This window comes from Cicer arietinum, chromosome 5 (genome assembly GCF_000331145.2).
Source record: "Cicer arietinum cultivar CDC Frontier isolate Library 1 chromosome 5, Cicar.CDCFrontier_v2.0, whole genome shotgun sequence".
In the NCBI taxonomy this organism is placed as follows: domain Eukaryota; kingdom Viridiplantae; phylum Streptophyta; class Magnoliopsida; order Fabales; family Fabaceae; genus Cicer; species Cicer arietinum.
In genome coordinates this window covers 4,544,279-4,557,478 of record NC_021164.2, presented here as the reverse complement: position 1 = coordinate 4,557,478, position 13,200 = coordinate 4,544,279, and the positions used below count along the sequence as shown (strand labels likewise).

The 13,200-nt window shown below is 33.5% G+C and overlaps 2 protein-coding genes across 3 annotated transcripts; one reads left to right on the top strand and one right to left on the bottom strand.

Annotated features, from left to right (window-relative positions):
• Positions 1–1,383: 1,383 nt before the first annotated feature.
• On the top strand, positions 1,384–8,294 carry LOC101498396 (protein NCA1). Its single transcript, XM_004516465.4, has 8 exons — positions 1,384–1,538; positions 1,984–2,274; positions 2,366–2,594; positions 3,092–3,237; positions 4,669–4,756; positions 4,869–5,015; positions 5,626–5,775; positions 7,790–8,294. The coding sequence occupies exons 2-8, from the start codon at positions 2,009–2,011 to the stop codon at positions 7,859–7,861; spliced, it is 1,098 nt and encodes a 365-aa protein (XP_004516522.1). The 5' UTR covers positions 1,384–1,538; positions 1,984–2,008; the 3' UTR covers positions 7,862–8,294.
• Positions 8,295–9,843: 1,549 nt separating this feature from the next.
• On the bottom strand, positions 9,844–12,925 carry LOC101498059 (U11/U12 small nuclear ribonucleoprotein 31 kDa protein). Of its 2 annotated transcripts, XM_012712182.3 has the most exons (3): positions 12,785–12,925; positions 12,573–12,649; positions 9,844–11,022 (listed from the first exon to the last, which is right to left on the bottom strand). In XM_012712182.3, exon 3 carries the CDS (start codon positions 10,957–10,959, stop codon positions 10,243–10,245), a length of 717 nt encoding a protein of 238 aa, XP_012567636.1. In that variant the 5' UTR covers positions 10,960–11,022; positions 12,573–12,649; positions 12,785–12,925; the 3' UTR covers positions 9,844–10,242. The 2 variants fall into 2 exon arrangements, with proteins under 2 accessions (XP_012567636.1, XP_004516521.2); XM_004516464.4 differs by having other exon boundaries at positions 12,573–12,873.
• Between the last annotated feature and the right edge of the window lie 275 nt (positions 12,926–13,200).

Genomic DNA, 13,200 nt, shown 5'->3' with positions numbered 1-13,200 from the left:
TTTTTAAATTTATACTCTGTTTGCAAAAGAATTTGTCAAACTATTTTAACTTAGCAAAAAGTTTTAAAATAGAATTCAAACATCTATTTCTTATGTTTTTATTGCGAGTTTTGCACTATGTTCATCCCCTTTATCTCTTTATTGGAGAGTTATGCTTGATCACTACATTGGATGGTAAGTTGTAGCTACCCTCACTCCATATTTTGACAAACAACCTTTCAAATAATTCGTTACATAAATGAGTCGTAATATATTATTATTTTGCAAGAAGTTAGTAGCTACCCTCATATCATTTGTAGTTAATATTATAGCTTCACCCACTTGGATACATAATCCACTGCCACAAAGATGTCTCATTTGCCAAATAAAGGTGAGAAATGACTAATAAAATTAACCTCACATACATTAATCAATTATATTTCTAGAATTTTTTCAAGTGCATTTCTTGTCTGCCTAGAGATGTTCCCCACCCTTTGGCATTTGTCACAACACTTAGGTGTGTTTGGTTGAAGGGTTTTGGAGAGGAGGGAAGGAAATATGTTTAAGTTTTGTGTTTAGTTCAAATTTTAGAAGGGAGAGAGTGAAATCCTTCATTATGTTGATTTTGCTCTTCCTCTATTTTAGGAGGATGTGGAGAGAGGAGCTTCATACAACTAAAACATCATTTAAATGTCTCTTCTCTCTTCCCCTTCTCTCATTTGAATCAAACATGTTTCTACTTCCCTTTTCTCACCTCTCATCTCGTGTTCGCCGCTGTACTAAAGACACCCTTGGCAAATTCATTTGCATCTTTGAACAATATTGACAAAAAATAACCACCCTGGAGTTGAATATCCCTCATTTCACCTTATGAGACAAATCTCCTAAATACTTGGTCAAAACTCTTTTAAAAAAAAAACTTTCATCTTAATAATAGTTTATGAAAAAATATAAAATGCACCGTCACTATAAATTAATTTTACACCAACGTCTAATCAAATTAAAGGATATGGTGATTATTTAAAAAAAAAAATTACAAAATATAACTATATGGCAAGATAAATCATTGTAATTCTGGCAATATATAACCATTAAATTCTTTTAACATTTTATGAAAAAAACTTTTTTTTAAAAAAAAAAAAATTGAATTCACACTAGATAACTTCACTGACCAAATATTATACTTATCTTCAAATTGCAATTACAAAGTTAAATTATGTGGTAATATCACAATTTCTCATTAGATATATCATTGTAAAACTATTCTACACCAATAATACATCATCTTATTTTATTTTCTATGAATCCATTAAACTCTTATTTATTTATCATGCTTTTTTATTTTGGTTTTATGAGGTTTTTATTAAATACATATTAATTAGGGACTAACATCGAAATATAAAAGATAAGCTCAACTTCAATCTCCAACCAACCGCATTATTCAATCCATATTTTTCTCAGAATTCATCGCACAACTCTCTTACAAACAGAATCAAACATCAAAGTTCCCTGCAACGACGGCGTTTCGTTCAACTTCGTGTTTCGTTTCGCCTAATCCTGTAACATTCCCATCTTTATTTTTATTATTTTGAAAAAAATATTGAATCTTGGTTTTATTTTAGTATACCCAGTTGAAAATTGATGATGAAATTTTGTCTAATTTCATTTGTGATGCGATTTTTCTCTTTTGACTTTCTGGGTAATGCTCAAAGAACGATTTTTTTTTTTTTGTGATTCTATTCGAGGTATTTTTTGTGTGGAGATTTAATTGATATTTTATTTGTTGTAAGAATATAATTAACTTAAATTGTTCACTTCTATATGTTTTAATTTGATAGGTTTTTATTTTGTCATTTTAATTTGTGTCTATAATTAATGAAGATTGATTAGTTTTTGTGTTTTTGGTTGCACATTTTTTTTATAAGCTAAGAATTTATTCAAAATGTTGTTTATATAGGATTTCTTTTTCTTAGTTAACTGAATGAAAAGATGTTGTTTTTGTAGGTTCTTGTTGTTGTGGAGATTCAATATGACACCGGTTTGTCCCTTCGTTAAAATTCCTCGGCCGGATGATAATAATGCTTCTAAAAAATCGGGTGAAAACTCAAATAAACATCATGCAGAGCATGAAAGTAAGGTGAAGAAAGAGGTTAATGACTCAGCTAGTGTTTCACCAAAGTGTCCTTTGGGATATGACTCACAAACATTTAAGATTGGTCCTCTTAGTTGTATGGTATGCCAAGCACTTCTCTATGAAACCAGCAAATGTGTGCCTTGTTCTCATGTTTTCTGCAAGTATGTATCACGGCCCTCGAATCTATATTGTGTTTTTCATTGCATATGATGTTTTTGGCTCGTTTATGATTTTATGCGTATTTGATGTTAGAGCATGTGTATCGCGCTTTAAGGATTGTCCGTTATGTGGGGCTGATATTGTGAAGATTGAGCCTGATGCTGATCTTCAAGGTGTAGTCGATCGCTTTATTGAAGGTCATGCTAGGATCAAAAGGTCTGTTAATTTAGACAAAGGCGAAGAAGCGGCAGAGAATAAGCCTGTCATATATGAGGATGTGTCTTTGGAAAGAGGTTCTTTCTTAGTGCAACAGGCCATGAGGGTAAGTATGTCCTTTTTCAAATGTAAATGCAGATGAAATATTGGTATATGAAGGTTTAAATGGAGAAAGATCCTTGAAACTTTATTTTTTCATTAACTATTATCATCTATGAGGCATCGATACATCAAGTTGAAGGGTGTCTAATGTCTGACACTGACACATTTGATTACCTTTAATCATTTTTGTTTTCTCAAATTATTACTGATGTCTACGTGTCCGTGTTAGAATTGTGTATGGTGTCCATGTTTGAGTCAATGTTTCGTAGATTATCATCCACAATGAAAGTGGTGACTAGTGATAATGTTGATTACTTTTGAAATTTGATACATGCTGGGCTGGTAATATCATTTGATGTTTAATACTTTATCTGGATATTGCATTTTTTGATGGGGACCCTTGCTCTGCTGAAGCTGCTGATTTTTGTTTTACCAAGTTTATTTTTTACTTTGTTTGACCACTTGATAATGAGCATTTTACCATATGCAATTTAAAAACAGGCGTTCCGTGCTCAGAATCTAGAAAGTGCCAAATCAAGACTCAACCTATGTGCAGAAGACGTTCGTAATCAGATAGAAAAAGTTGGTAACACTTCAGAGTTATGTTCGCAACTTGGAGCAGTCTTGGGTATGCTTGGTGACTGCTGGTATGTTTTCTTGTTCTCCTTTATTATGTTTTTTCAGTCAGAAGTTAAGAGGGTTATTGCATATGTAGTTTTTTAAGACTTGCTCTTCCTCGAGTTAGAGTTGGTTTGGGGGTGTGAAAAGTTACCGAACGAGTGTAATACACAGAAAGTATAGTACTACAGTGTAGTTTATCCAAAGGATAACTAGAGTTAATAGAATGTCAATCCAAGCTGTTTCAAGAAGTGATAAAATAACCAGCCAATAAAACTACTTTGCACGAAACATAAAAATGTATATAAAATGCTCATATCAACTGATTAATCAATATATGTTCGTATAAAATGTTCATATCAACTGATTAAAATGTATATTTATTTTTCATTCCATCTTCTTATATTTGGAGTTTGTTCTTCATATTTGTTGGTTTTAGTTGTTAGTAGGATATATTATCACTGTGTTCTACGATCACATATTGTTTACTTATACGGTTCTTGCTTAGCGAAAGATGGAGAAATTTTAACTAAATATAATAATAATATATGTCAGAAGTTTAATTGATTGAGGTTAGAACAGTCAAAGATACAAAGGCATGGTCAAAATACTGGTGCAAAGAGTAAAACTAAATATAACTAGATTGAGACCAAGAATGATAAAAATAAATAGGGATGCTTAGAGTAGGTGGAGATTGGAAAATTAATATGCTGAATCCAAATCATCTTTGGTAATGAGGGACATTGAATTTCGATTATCTATGTGTGTACTAGAAATTATTTCCATTGTATCCACTATCTCTAATGCATTGTCAACTCTGCAATTTGCTATGCTGCTTAAGCAGTTTTTGGTGAATAGAAAGAATTAGCTACTTTGGTTGGAACTTGGAAGAAGCTCCATATTAGTTTTTGCTAGTTTTCCTATTCTCTCCCACTTTGAAACAGGTCCTAAACCCATTAGAATATAGTTGCAACATTGTATTTTCAAATAATTGGCTGTTAATGATTCATACAGGGAAATATTTTGTGCTCTTAAGTCTTTAATGAAATGTAGTGTGCCTTTTAGTCTCTTTTTGGTGCATAGTTAATCATTATTTTAGAGCGGTTTTGATAATGATGGTGGACATTTCAATAGATTATTTATCTTTTTGTTGTTTTTTCGGCCTTTTGTTTTCTTTCTTATTGTCTACTCTTCCCTTGTTTTCAGTGTTGTCAAATAGATTGCAGAATTTGAACTAATCGCAGTTGTTTTGCGATACGCTATTTAGTAAAAAGTGCTATAGCACTGTAGCATTGCAGAATTTGAGCAAACTTCTATTTTCCACAACCTGTGATTGACAACAGTGCTTGTTTCATTAATCTCTAATATTATTTCTTATTGCATCACAAAAAGAGTATAGTTTAATGACATGTTTAATGGAAATAAGTTGTGATCTTCATGTTTATTTTAATTTTCTGCAGCCGAGCAATGGGCAACAGCAGTTCTGCAGTTACTTATTTTGAAGAAAGTGTTGAATTTCTGTCAAAGTTGCCAAAAGACGATTTGGAGGTTATTAAGTCAGAACCTTTTTTTTTCCAGCTCCGATGAAAAACAATAAATGGCAAAATCAAGCTGCTTTTGTTTGTTATCAATTTATTTATTTGAACTTGTTACCTTACAGATTACACATACACTTTCCGTTTCACTTAATAAAATCGGCGATCTTAAATATTATGACGGGGACCTTCCAGCTGCAAGATCGTACTATTTTCAATCCTTAAATGTTCGCCGTGAGTTTGTCAAGAATAATTCAAATGTTTCACCTCAGGTTGGTTAATACTATCCGTGTATATCTGAATTAAACTTAACACTAGTGTTTTATAACTTGCTTTAGTTTGTGGATTTTAGCTTAGGAGCTTATTTACTCACCAAATGTTTCATGGCTGTGATTTTAGTGTTGTTAAATAACGGCTATAGTGCTATCGCGTAATGTGAGATTTAAACTAATTGCTATTGTTCCGCGATACAATATTTAGTACAAAATGTTGTCAAATAGCTGCTATAGCGGCATTATAACACGTTTGTATAGCGGAATTTGAACAAATTGTTATTTTCTGCGGTCTGCAATTGATAAACAATTTCCACCAATCATGTTAGTTAGATTCATTTCTAGACATATTACATGAATCACTTGCTTTGACAAGGAAAAGGAAGTTTTGCAACTTCAAATATTTTTAGATTTTACTTTGTTTCCTTATTTCAGAGATTTGTCCATGAAAATGATAAAACACAAAACAGTAACAGAAATGAAGAGGGGAAGAAAAAAGGCAGAACGATAAAAACCGAGAGACCAGCACATCAGTGCCTGTTTGCGTGCTAGTGAAAAATAAAATACGAGTTCTTGAAATTAACCTTTTTAATTGTTTATGACAATTTAGGTCTTAGATGTTGCTGTTTCTCTCGCAAAAGTAGCGGATGTGGACAAAAATCTAGGTGATGAAAAGTCGGCTAGTGATGGATTTCAAGAAGCCATAGATATGCTGGAATCTCTTACATTGAAATCTGATGCCAGTGGACTTGAGCAACGGGTAAGTTTTTACTAATATAAAAAAAATGAAGTACTATATTGTATTCTCCCTCCAGTTTCCGAATTTGGATTTATTGTTGTCCACCTCTCCTGCATTTACTGAAGTCAGGGACATTGATGGATGCTCGATCTTGATCAGACCGTCCAAAAAGACAGTCTTTAATTTTTATTTTATAATTTAAAATACCGAGCTTAAATTTGGACCGTCCGGTCAAGATCGGACAGTTACTGATGTCGACTGCGTGAGTGTAGGGGCTGCCAACTGCAGCCAATCAGGATCCCCAGTTTCCTCATCCATAACCCAACCATAGACATGTACGCAGTGCGTGTCTATATATAGAGGAGAAATCAGGAGTAATTTTTGTAGAGTTAGTCTGTTTAATCACTCGTTGCATAAAATGTAATAAATATTGGCAAGAGTTACTGATGGAGTAACTTAATTGCTCCTCACTAACACACTTTTACTTTGTTTCCTTATTTCAGAGATTTGTCCATGAAAATGATAAAACACAAAACAGTAACAGAAATGAAGAGGGGAAGAAAAAAGGCAGAACGATAAAAACCGAGAGACCAGCACATCAGTGCCTGTTTGCGTGCTAGTGAAAAATAAAATACGAGTTCTTGAAATTAACCTTTTTAATTGTTTATGACAATTTAGGTCTTAGATGTTGCTGTTTCTCTCGCAAAAGTAGCGGATGTGGACAAAAATCTAGGTGATGAAAAGTCGGCTAGTGATGGATTTCAAGAAGCCATAGATATGCTGGAATCTCTTACATTGAAATCTGATGCCAGTGGACTTGAGCAACGGGTAAGTTTTTACTAATATAAAAAAAATGAAGTACTATATTGTATTCTCCCTCCAGTTTCCGAATTTGGATTTATTGTTGTCCACCTCTCCTGCATTTACTGAAGTCAGGGACATTGATGGATGCTCGATCTTGATCAGACCGTCCAAAAAGACAGTCTTTAATTTTTATTTTATAATTTAAAATACCGAGCTTAAATTTGGACCGTCCGGTCAAGATCGGACAGTTACTGATGTCGACTGCGTGAGTGTAGGGGCTGCCAACTGCAGCCAATCAGGATCCCCAGTTTCCTCATCCATAACCCAACCATAGACATGTACGCAGTGCGTGTCTATATATAGAGGAGAAATCAGGAGTAATTTTTGTAGAGTTAGTCTGTTTAATCACTCGTTGCATAAAATGTAATAAATATTGGCAAGAGTTACTGATGGAGTAACTTAATTGCTCCTCACTAACACACTCATATATATATATATATATATATATATATATATATATATCTGCAAAGAGATAAAGAAAGATGGTAAATTTTAACTATTTGATTGCGTCCAATTGAATTAAATTAGGCCTATAAATTTTCATATAAATTTGAAATTAGTTGATTTGACGGTACATTGCATTACTTTATTTTAACAGATAGTGTATGATTTAAACTGCAAACATGAGTATAAAGATAATATTATAACTTGATTCAATGGTTAGATGATAGATTGCTAAATTTTCCTTCTACAAAAATTTATTTCGTAAAGCGTTCACATTAAGCCTAGTGCGAAGTGTTCACATTATTTACAGCTTTTAATGACTTTTTACAACTGCAAAGTTTAATCCACTTCAGAAAAAGTAGTATTATTTAGAATTTTCTAGTTTGTTAGATATACAATTTTATTATGTAGTTCACTTTTAGTAACTTGCTAGTGATATAAACAATCGTTTTTACGTCTCCGAAGGTGTAGCTTAGTAGTATGAGTTGAGTAGATGAAGAAGGTCTAGGTTTGCTAACAACCTCCCAACAAACTTACCACTAATATTTGTCTTTTATAATAACATTTTTGGTTTATGTTTGGTATCACATTGGGTTTGCCAGGGTCACGTTGATACCAAAGATTTAAACTTATTGTATAAACAACTCTTCTAGTTGCAATTTTCATTTTACGTTGCATTTCCACATAAGATTCTGAAATTAACTTCAAAATTTCCATCCTTCTATAGCGGCTATCAGTTCTCGACTTCCTTAGAAGCCAACTGACAGATAAACAAGAACAAGCTGAACAAACAATCTGAGGTCAGGTAGATGCCTCATATCTTACTAGCAGAAATGAAGCATCAATTCAGATGCAATAAATGTTTTTGTATGTGATCGGATACATGTGTAAAATAAGCTCAAATCAACAGAGGCGATATAATAGAGGAAGAAGAGACTTTTCATTCGGAGCAACGAATATCTCAGTCATTTCTAGCACCGTAGATTCTACAAAAAGATCCTTCTTTGTAATCCTTCTACTACACCAATGTAGTTTTTGTATCCATCTCTTGAGTTGGTATACCATTATTGGTGCATAAGGCTTTCCTTGCATTAATGTAGCTAATATACTTCTCTAATAAATTAGAAATGAAGTAACATGGAGGATATTGCAGATTGTTTCCAACTTGAACACGTTTTATAGTGTGAAAAGTGAAATTTATAATATTAATAAATCGTGGTGTGTTTTGGTGAGCTTTGTTAAACGTAATTATGAGTAAATTGATTTAGTTACGACTAAGCTAGAAGTAAAGTGATTTATATACTTCAATGTTTTTATTCTGAAATTGAAAGCAAATTTGATGCAAAAATTAGTTCAAAATTTTAATGCGAAGCAAAAGTTACTTTTATTCCTTTGAGTGTATGTTTGGTTTTACGGTGTAATTGACAATTATGCCGATTCATTGTGATTTAGTTAATCCAAATGAAAAATTAAACATACATTGAAGTTTGAAGGCAAAATTGTCCGATAAAAGTTAAATACAAGTATTGTCACTAAAATTATTGTGTAAACAAATTATTGATGTTTAATGTGTTTTCAGGTATTCCAAAGTTACAGTAATTTTTTTTATAGAAAAAGTTATAGTAATAATATGTATAGAACAATTGCTTAAATTATATAAATTGTTTTATACTATAACAAACTTGGAAAATGAGAAGAAAATATGTGAATGGATGAAAAGGAAACAATATGGAATGAACATGGCTTGAAAACATCATTGATAAAGAAAGTGCAGACATAGAAAAACATGACGTGTTTCGACATTTTTCATTCACATTTAAAAAAAAAAAAAAACACAACTATTTAAGTCAATCAAGATTTGAGAATCAATAAATTTTGAGAAATTAGAACCCAATAGAGCAACATCAAACTAATAACTTAATCCAAACAATCAAATAAATTTCTTCCACACATGATAACTAGGTTGAGGTGAGGAACTACAGACTTTAAACCTATCTAATTAAAGATCATTTTTTTGCCTTATGGGCGCACAGATCGACTATAGGGTCATGATACATTTCGTTTTTCAATGGCGGTGGCTTCTTTGACGGTCGTTTTTCATGACCACAACTTTGAACAATTGGTTGGTGAAGTTGGATTCAGATCTAAGATTGCATCAATAACCTTGATTCGGGCAAGGGGGTTGTTGGCGGAAGGAAGAGAAACCATGATGGAGGAGGTTGGTGGTGGTACAAAGGAAGGAAACCATAGAGATGAAAGATTTAAAAGGAATGAAAAAGAAGGAAGAAAAATTCAGAGAGATGGGAGAGGAACCTCCACAGGGGAGGGGTCAACCTCTATAATGGAGGAGATAAATTTCGAAGGTAGAGGAGAGACCCCTACACCTACATGAGGGGAGGCGATGCTTTGGCAAAATGGAAACCATCAAACCTTAATTTTTAGAGAGAGAGGAGAGCTTTGTCTTTGTAACATGGGTATTGACACGGACGGAGCTAGAATTTCAAATCAGGAGGGCCAAATTTTAAGTTTATTTTTGGCTTAATTGCAATAGTCCTTTTATTTTCACTTAATTGATGTAGTGAAAAATAGCTGAAACTTCAGAGATGTTATCTGTTCAATTACTTCCCAGGGCCATGTAGTAAGATCATGCTTACATAAGCTAGAATGGAACAGAGCATAACATAAGAGTAATGCTTTTGAAGATCTCAACAACTGCGTACAATCCAGCATTGCATTTGCATCAGCTACATTTGACTACAATTTTTTACATATCAAACATCGTAGCATAACCACAATTGCAATTTAAAAACCAAACAGGCATGACAGGATATTTCATTTGTTCTATATGTATACCGAATGCTAAATTAAGCCCATATATAAGAGACACATCCATCATTCATCAGTTACCGAAATAGAGCCAATGCAAAAATGCTCATCATGAATTCACCGTCTAATGACTACCACAATAACTAACACTACTGAACACAACACGACATTGATGCGTCGACACCAGTAGTAATGTAAAAGCCTATAAGTAATTTAATATAACCACATCCGTAGATGTCAGATACTAGACACACCTTCCATCAATGCTCCATGTACATGATCGATTAATCATCATCATAACCACTCTCATCACTGAAGTACCCAGCTCTCTTCCATTTCTTCTTCCTCTACTTATCATCTAAACTCATTCCTACCCAACAACCTCTCACACGCTCCATCATCCACCACAGAAGCCCATGTTTCATCAAACCGATCCCCACCCTCTTCCTCTTCATCTTCCTCCTCCTCTATGTCCTTGTTCCAGTTGAGCCCACGACGCGGCTTCTTAGGCTGAGGCCGCGACCTCGATCCCAACTGATTCCTAGGACACTCATACGATAAATGACCATGTTCCCCACACTCGAAGCACAAGGCAGTTTCCGTGTTATACACGCGCTTGCGAATAAACTCTGGTGCGCGTCCATTGTCAGCAGCAATAGAGGCGGTTATTGTCCGTCCATTAAGGATTTTTTTGTTCATTTCAGTTACAGCACGTTGGGCGTCGTGACGGGAAACGAATTGGATGAAAGCAACACCACGGCTGAGGCGCGTGTGACGGTCTTTAAGAACGGTTACACGGGCGATTTTACCGAAAGTTGAAAAGAGAGTGTGTAGGTCGGAGTTTGTTAGCGAGTAATCTATATTTGAAACGTATAAGGTTGATTTTGATGGTGCTAATGGTTCTCCTGTTCCTCCAACGCTTGATTCTCTGTTGTTTGATTTGGGTTGGGCTTGGACATGGGCTTGGATCTGAGCTTGGTTATTGTTTGACGATGAAGCACAGTATCGGTAGAAAAAAATGTCGTCATATTCATCGCTATCGCTTTGTTTGCGTTTCTTCTTGCTCGACATTCTTTCTTCTTTCTCTTCCCTCTTTTTAACTTCCCCTCAGCGCCGTTCTGCTTTTGACAAACCCTAGAGTAGAGAAAGGAATAAACCGGGTCAGGTCATCTAATTAAAAACCGGACTTATTACAAAAGCAGATAACAGACATTATTTACTTTCTGCGTTGCATAAAAAGACGTAAAGTTAATAGTGTTAGAAGATGCACTTCAACATATATCAGAAAACACAAAGCTACAAATAACACCAATAAGCTTAGGTTCTACAAGTAACACATTGCCACATCACTTCTAAAGCTGTATAAAAAAACAAAGCATTCATCGATTAAGTTCTATACTTACTGACTTATAAAAAGTTATTATAAGACATAAGTAAACTAGAATGAAATTTTGAGTTCAGTTTGAAGTTTCAAGGCTAAGGGATTTTGTCGTCATAATAGTTGCTTTCATCAAACATCATTCAAAAGACCAAAACCCATAATAGTTGCTATCATTGTAAGTTCTATACTTACTGAATCTATGTGCTGCCACAGAAGTGCTCATTAATTACAACAGAGTTGTGTCAAAAGATACTCGATCAATCAAACATTAAAATTCTAAGCAATTACCTCCCATTCAACTTTGCACACCAAACTCCCTGAGCAATATAACTTATAATTAAAATTAGAGGCACCTATATGAATTTTACTAAAATTCAATACCAGCTGCATATTTACCATATATATACTACTACAACCAGCCATACTAATTACTACACCTACTAGCCACATAAGTTCATTATTTCAAAATACCCTTAATTAGTAAACAACCATATTCAACTTCCAGTGACCCATATACACCATGCATAAAGTATAGCAGCAAGTTAAATCCAAAAAATTCATGATGATAGCATCATAAAATTACTAACTACCAAGATTCTTTCATGTTCAAATAAACCATTTAACCACAAGAGTAGAAAAAGAATACCAAACCATATTCCGATCTCTGAATTGATATTCTTGACATTAACAAATTGTAAGCAAAATTACTCAAGAAAAGTAAAAGACAAGGACAATGAGTATTCACAAATTAAATCAGTTTATACCAATATCAAAATGCCCTTTACTAAAAAATATCAAAATGCCCTTTACTAAAAATACCACAATCAACACCAATATCAAAATTAAACCAAACTACTGAACTAGTGAGGTTTTTAGATCTTTCAACTTAATTTATTGTGTATTGTACTGCTTGAATCACTGCCATTATAAACCTGCAAATTTTGAAGAATGTTTAAAATACCCCTTTAAAGGATCAAATCAAGATCGAAACAGAACACTTCATATCCAGTTCACAATATCACACACAGTTTAAAAACACAAGAAACCATAAAATGCAGCAGCAGTACATTATTGCTGTACCAGAAACACAATAACAGAACCATAAACATAGTAACATCAACATGTGCAACTAATTTGATAAAGGGTCAATGAACAAAACTGAAATCAGAATGGAACTTATTTGCTACTGTGATTCTGCGATTTAAGGAACTTAACTGCGAACAGAAATCAAAATCATCTTCATTCAGCAAATACAAAAACGGAAATCCAAAACTGAGATGATTTGGAAGAGAATGGAACTTACAATCTACAGTGATTCTGTAAATGCGAGGAAATCAAACAAGCATGAACTGAAATCTGAATCGCGAATCGAACTGCAATCTAAATCGTGAATTAGGGATTAGGGTTCTTCGCGTTCAAGGAGTCGAATGCGGAGGACAGGAAATCGTGAATCTGAATCGCGTTCAAGAAGTCAAATTCTGAATCGAAATCTAAACGTGTTCAAGGAGGGCTCACCGTCGCTTAGAAATTAGGGTTCATTATTCAGTTTCGCCGTCGCTTTCTGAATCTAAATCGCCGTCGCGTTCAGTTTTTGTTTTTGCGGTTAAAAAAATGGTTTGAGAAAACTATTAAATAAATTAAAATGAAGAAACAAAAGACAACTTTAAAAAATAAAATAATGTAACAGTGGTGTGAGAATTTGTTTTTATAAAAACAAAAAATAAAAAGCAGAATTCTTTCTGCAAACACAAAAAGTATTCGTAGAGGATAGGATCACAAGTGCATGGTATTTTCTGTAGTAAAAATTATTGTTTTTATAAGAACTTTGTTATAAATATCAATATTCTTTATTATAATATTAATTAAAACGGTAAATGTTGATAATGATTTTTTTATTAAAATTCGTAATAAAAATAAAGTGTTGGGATTGT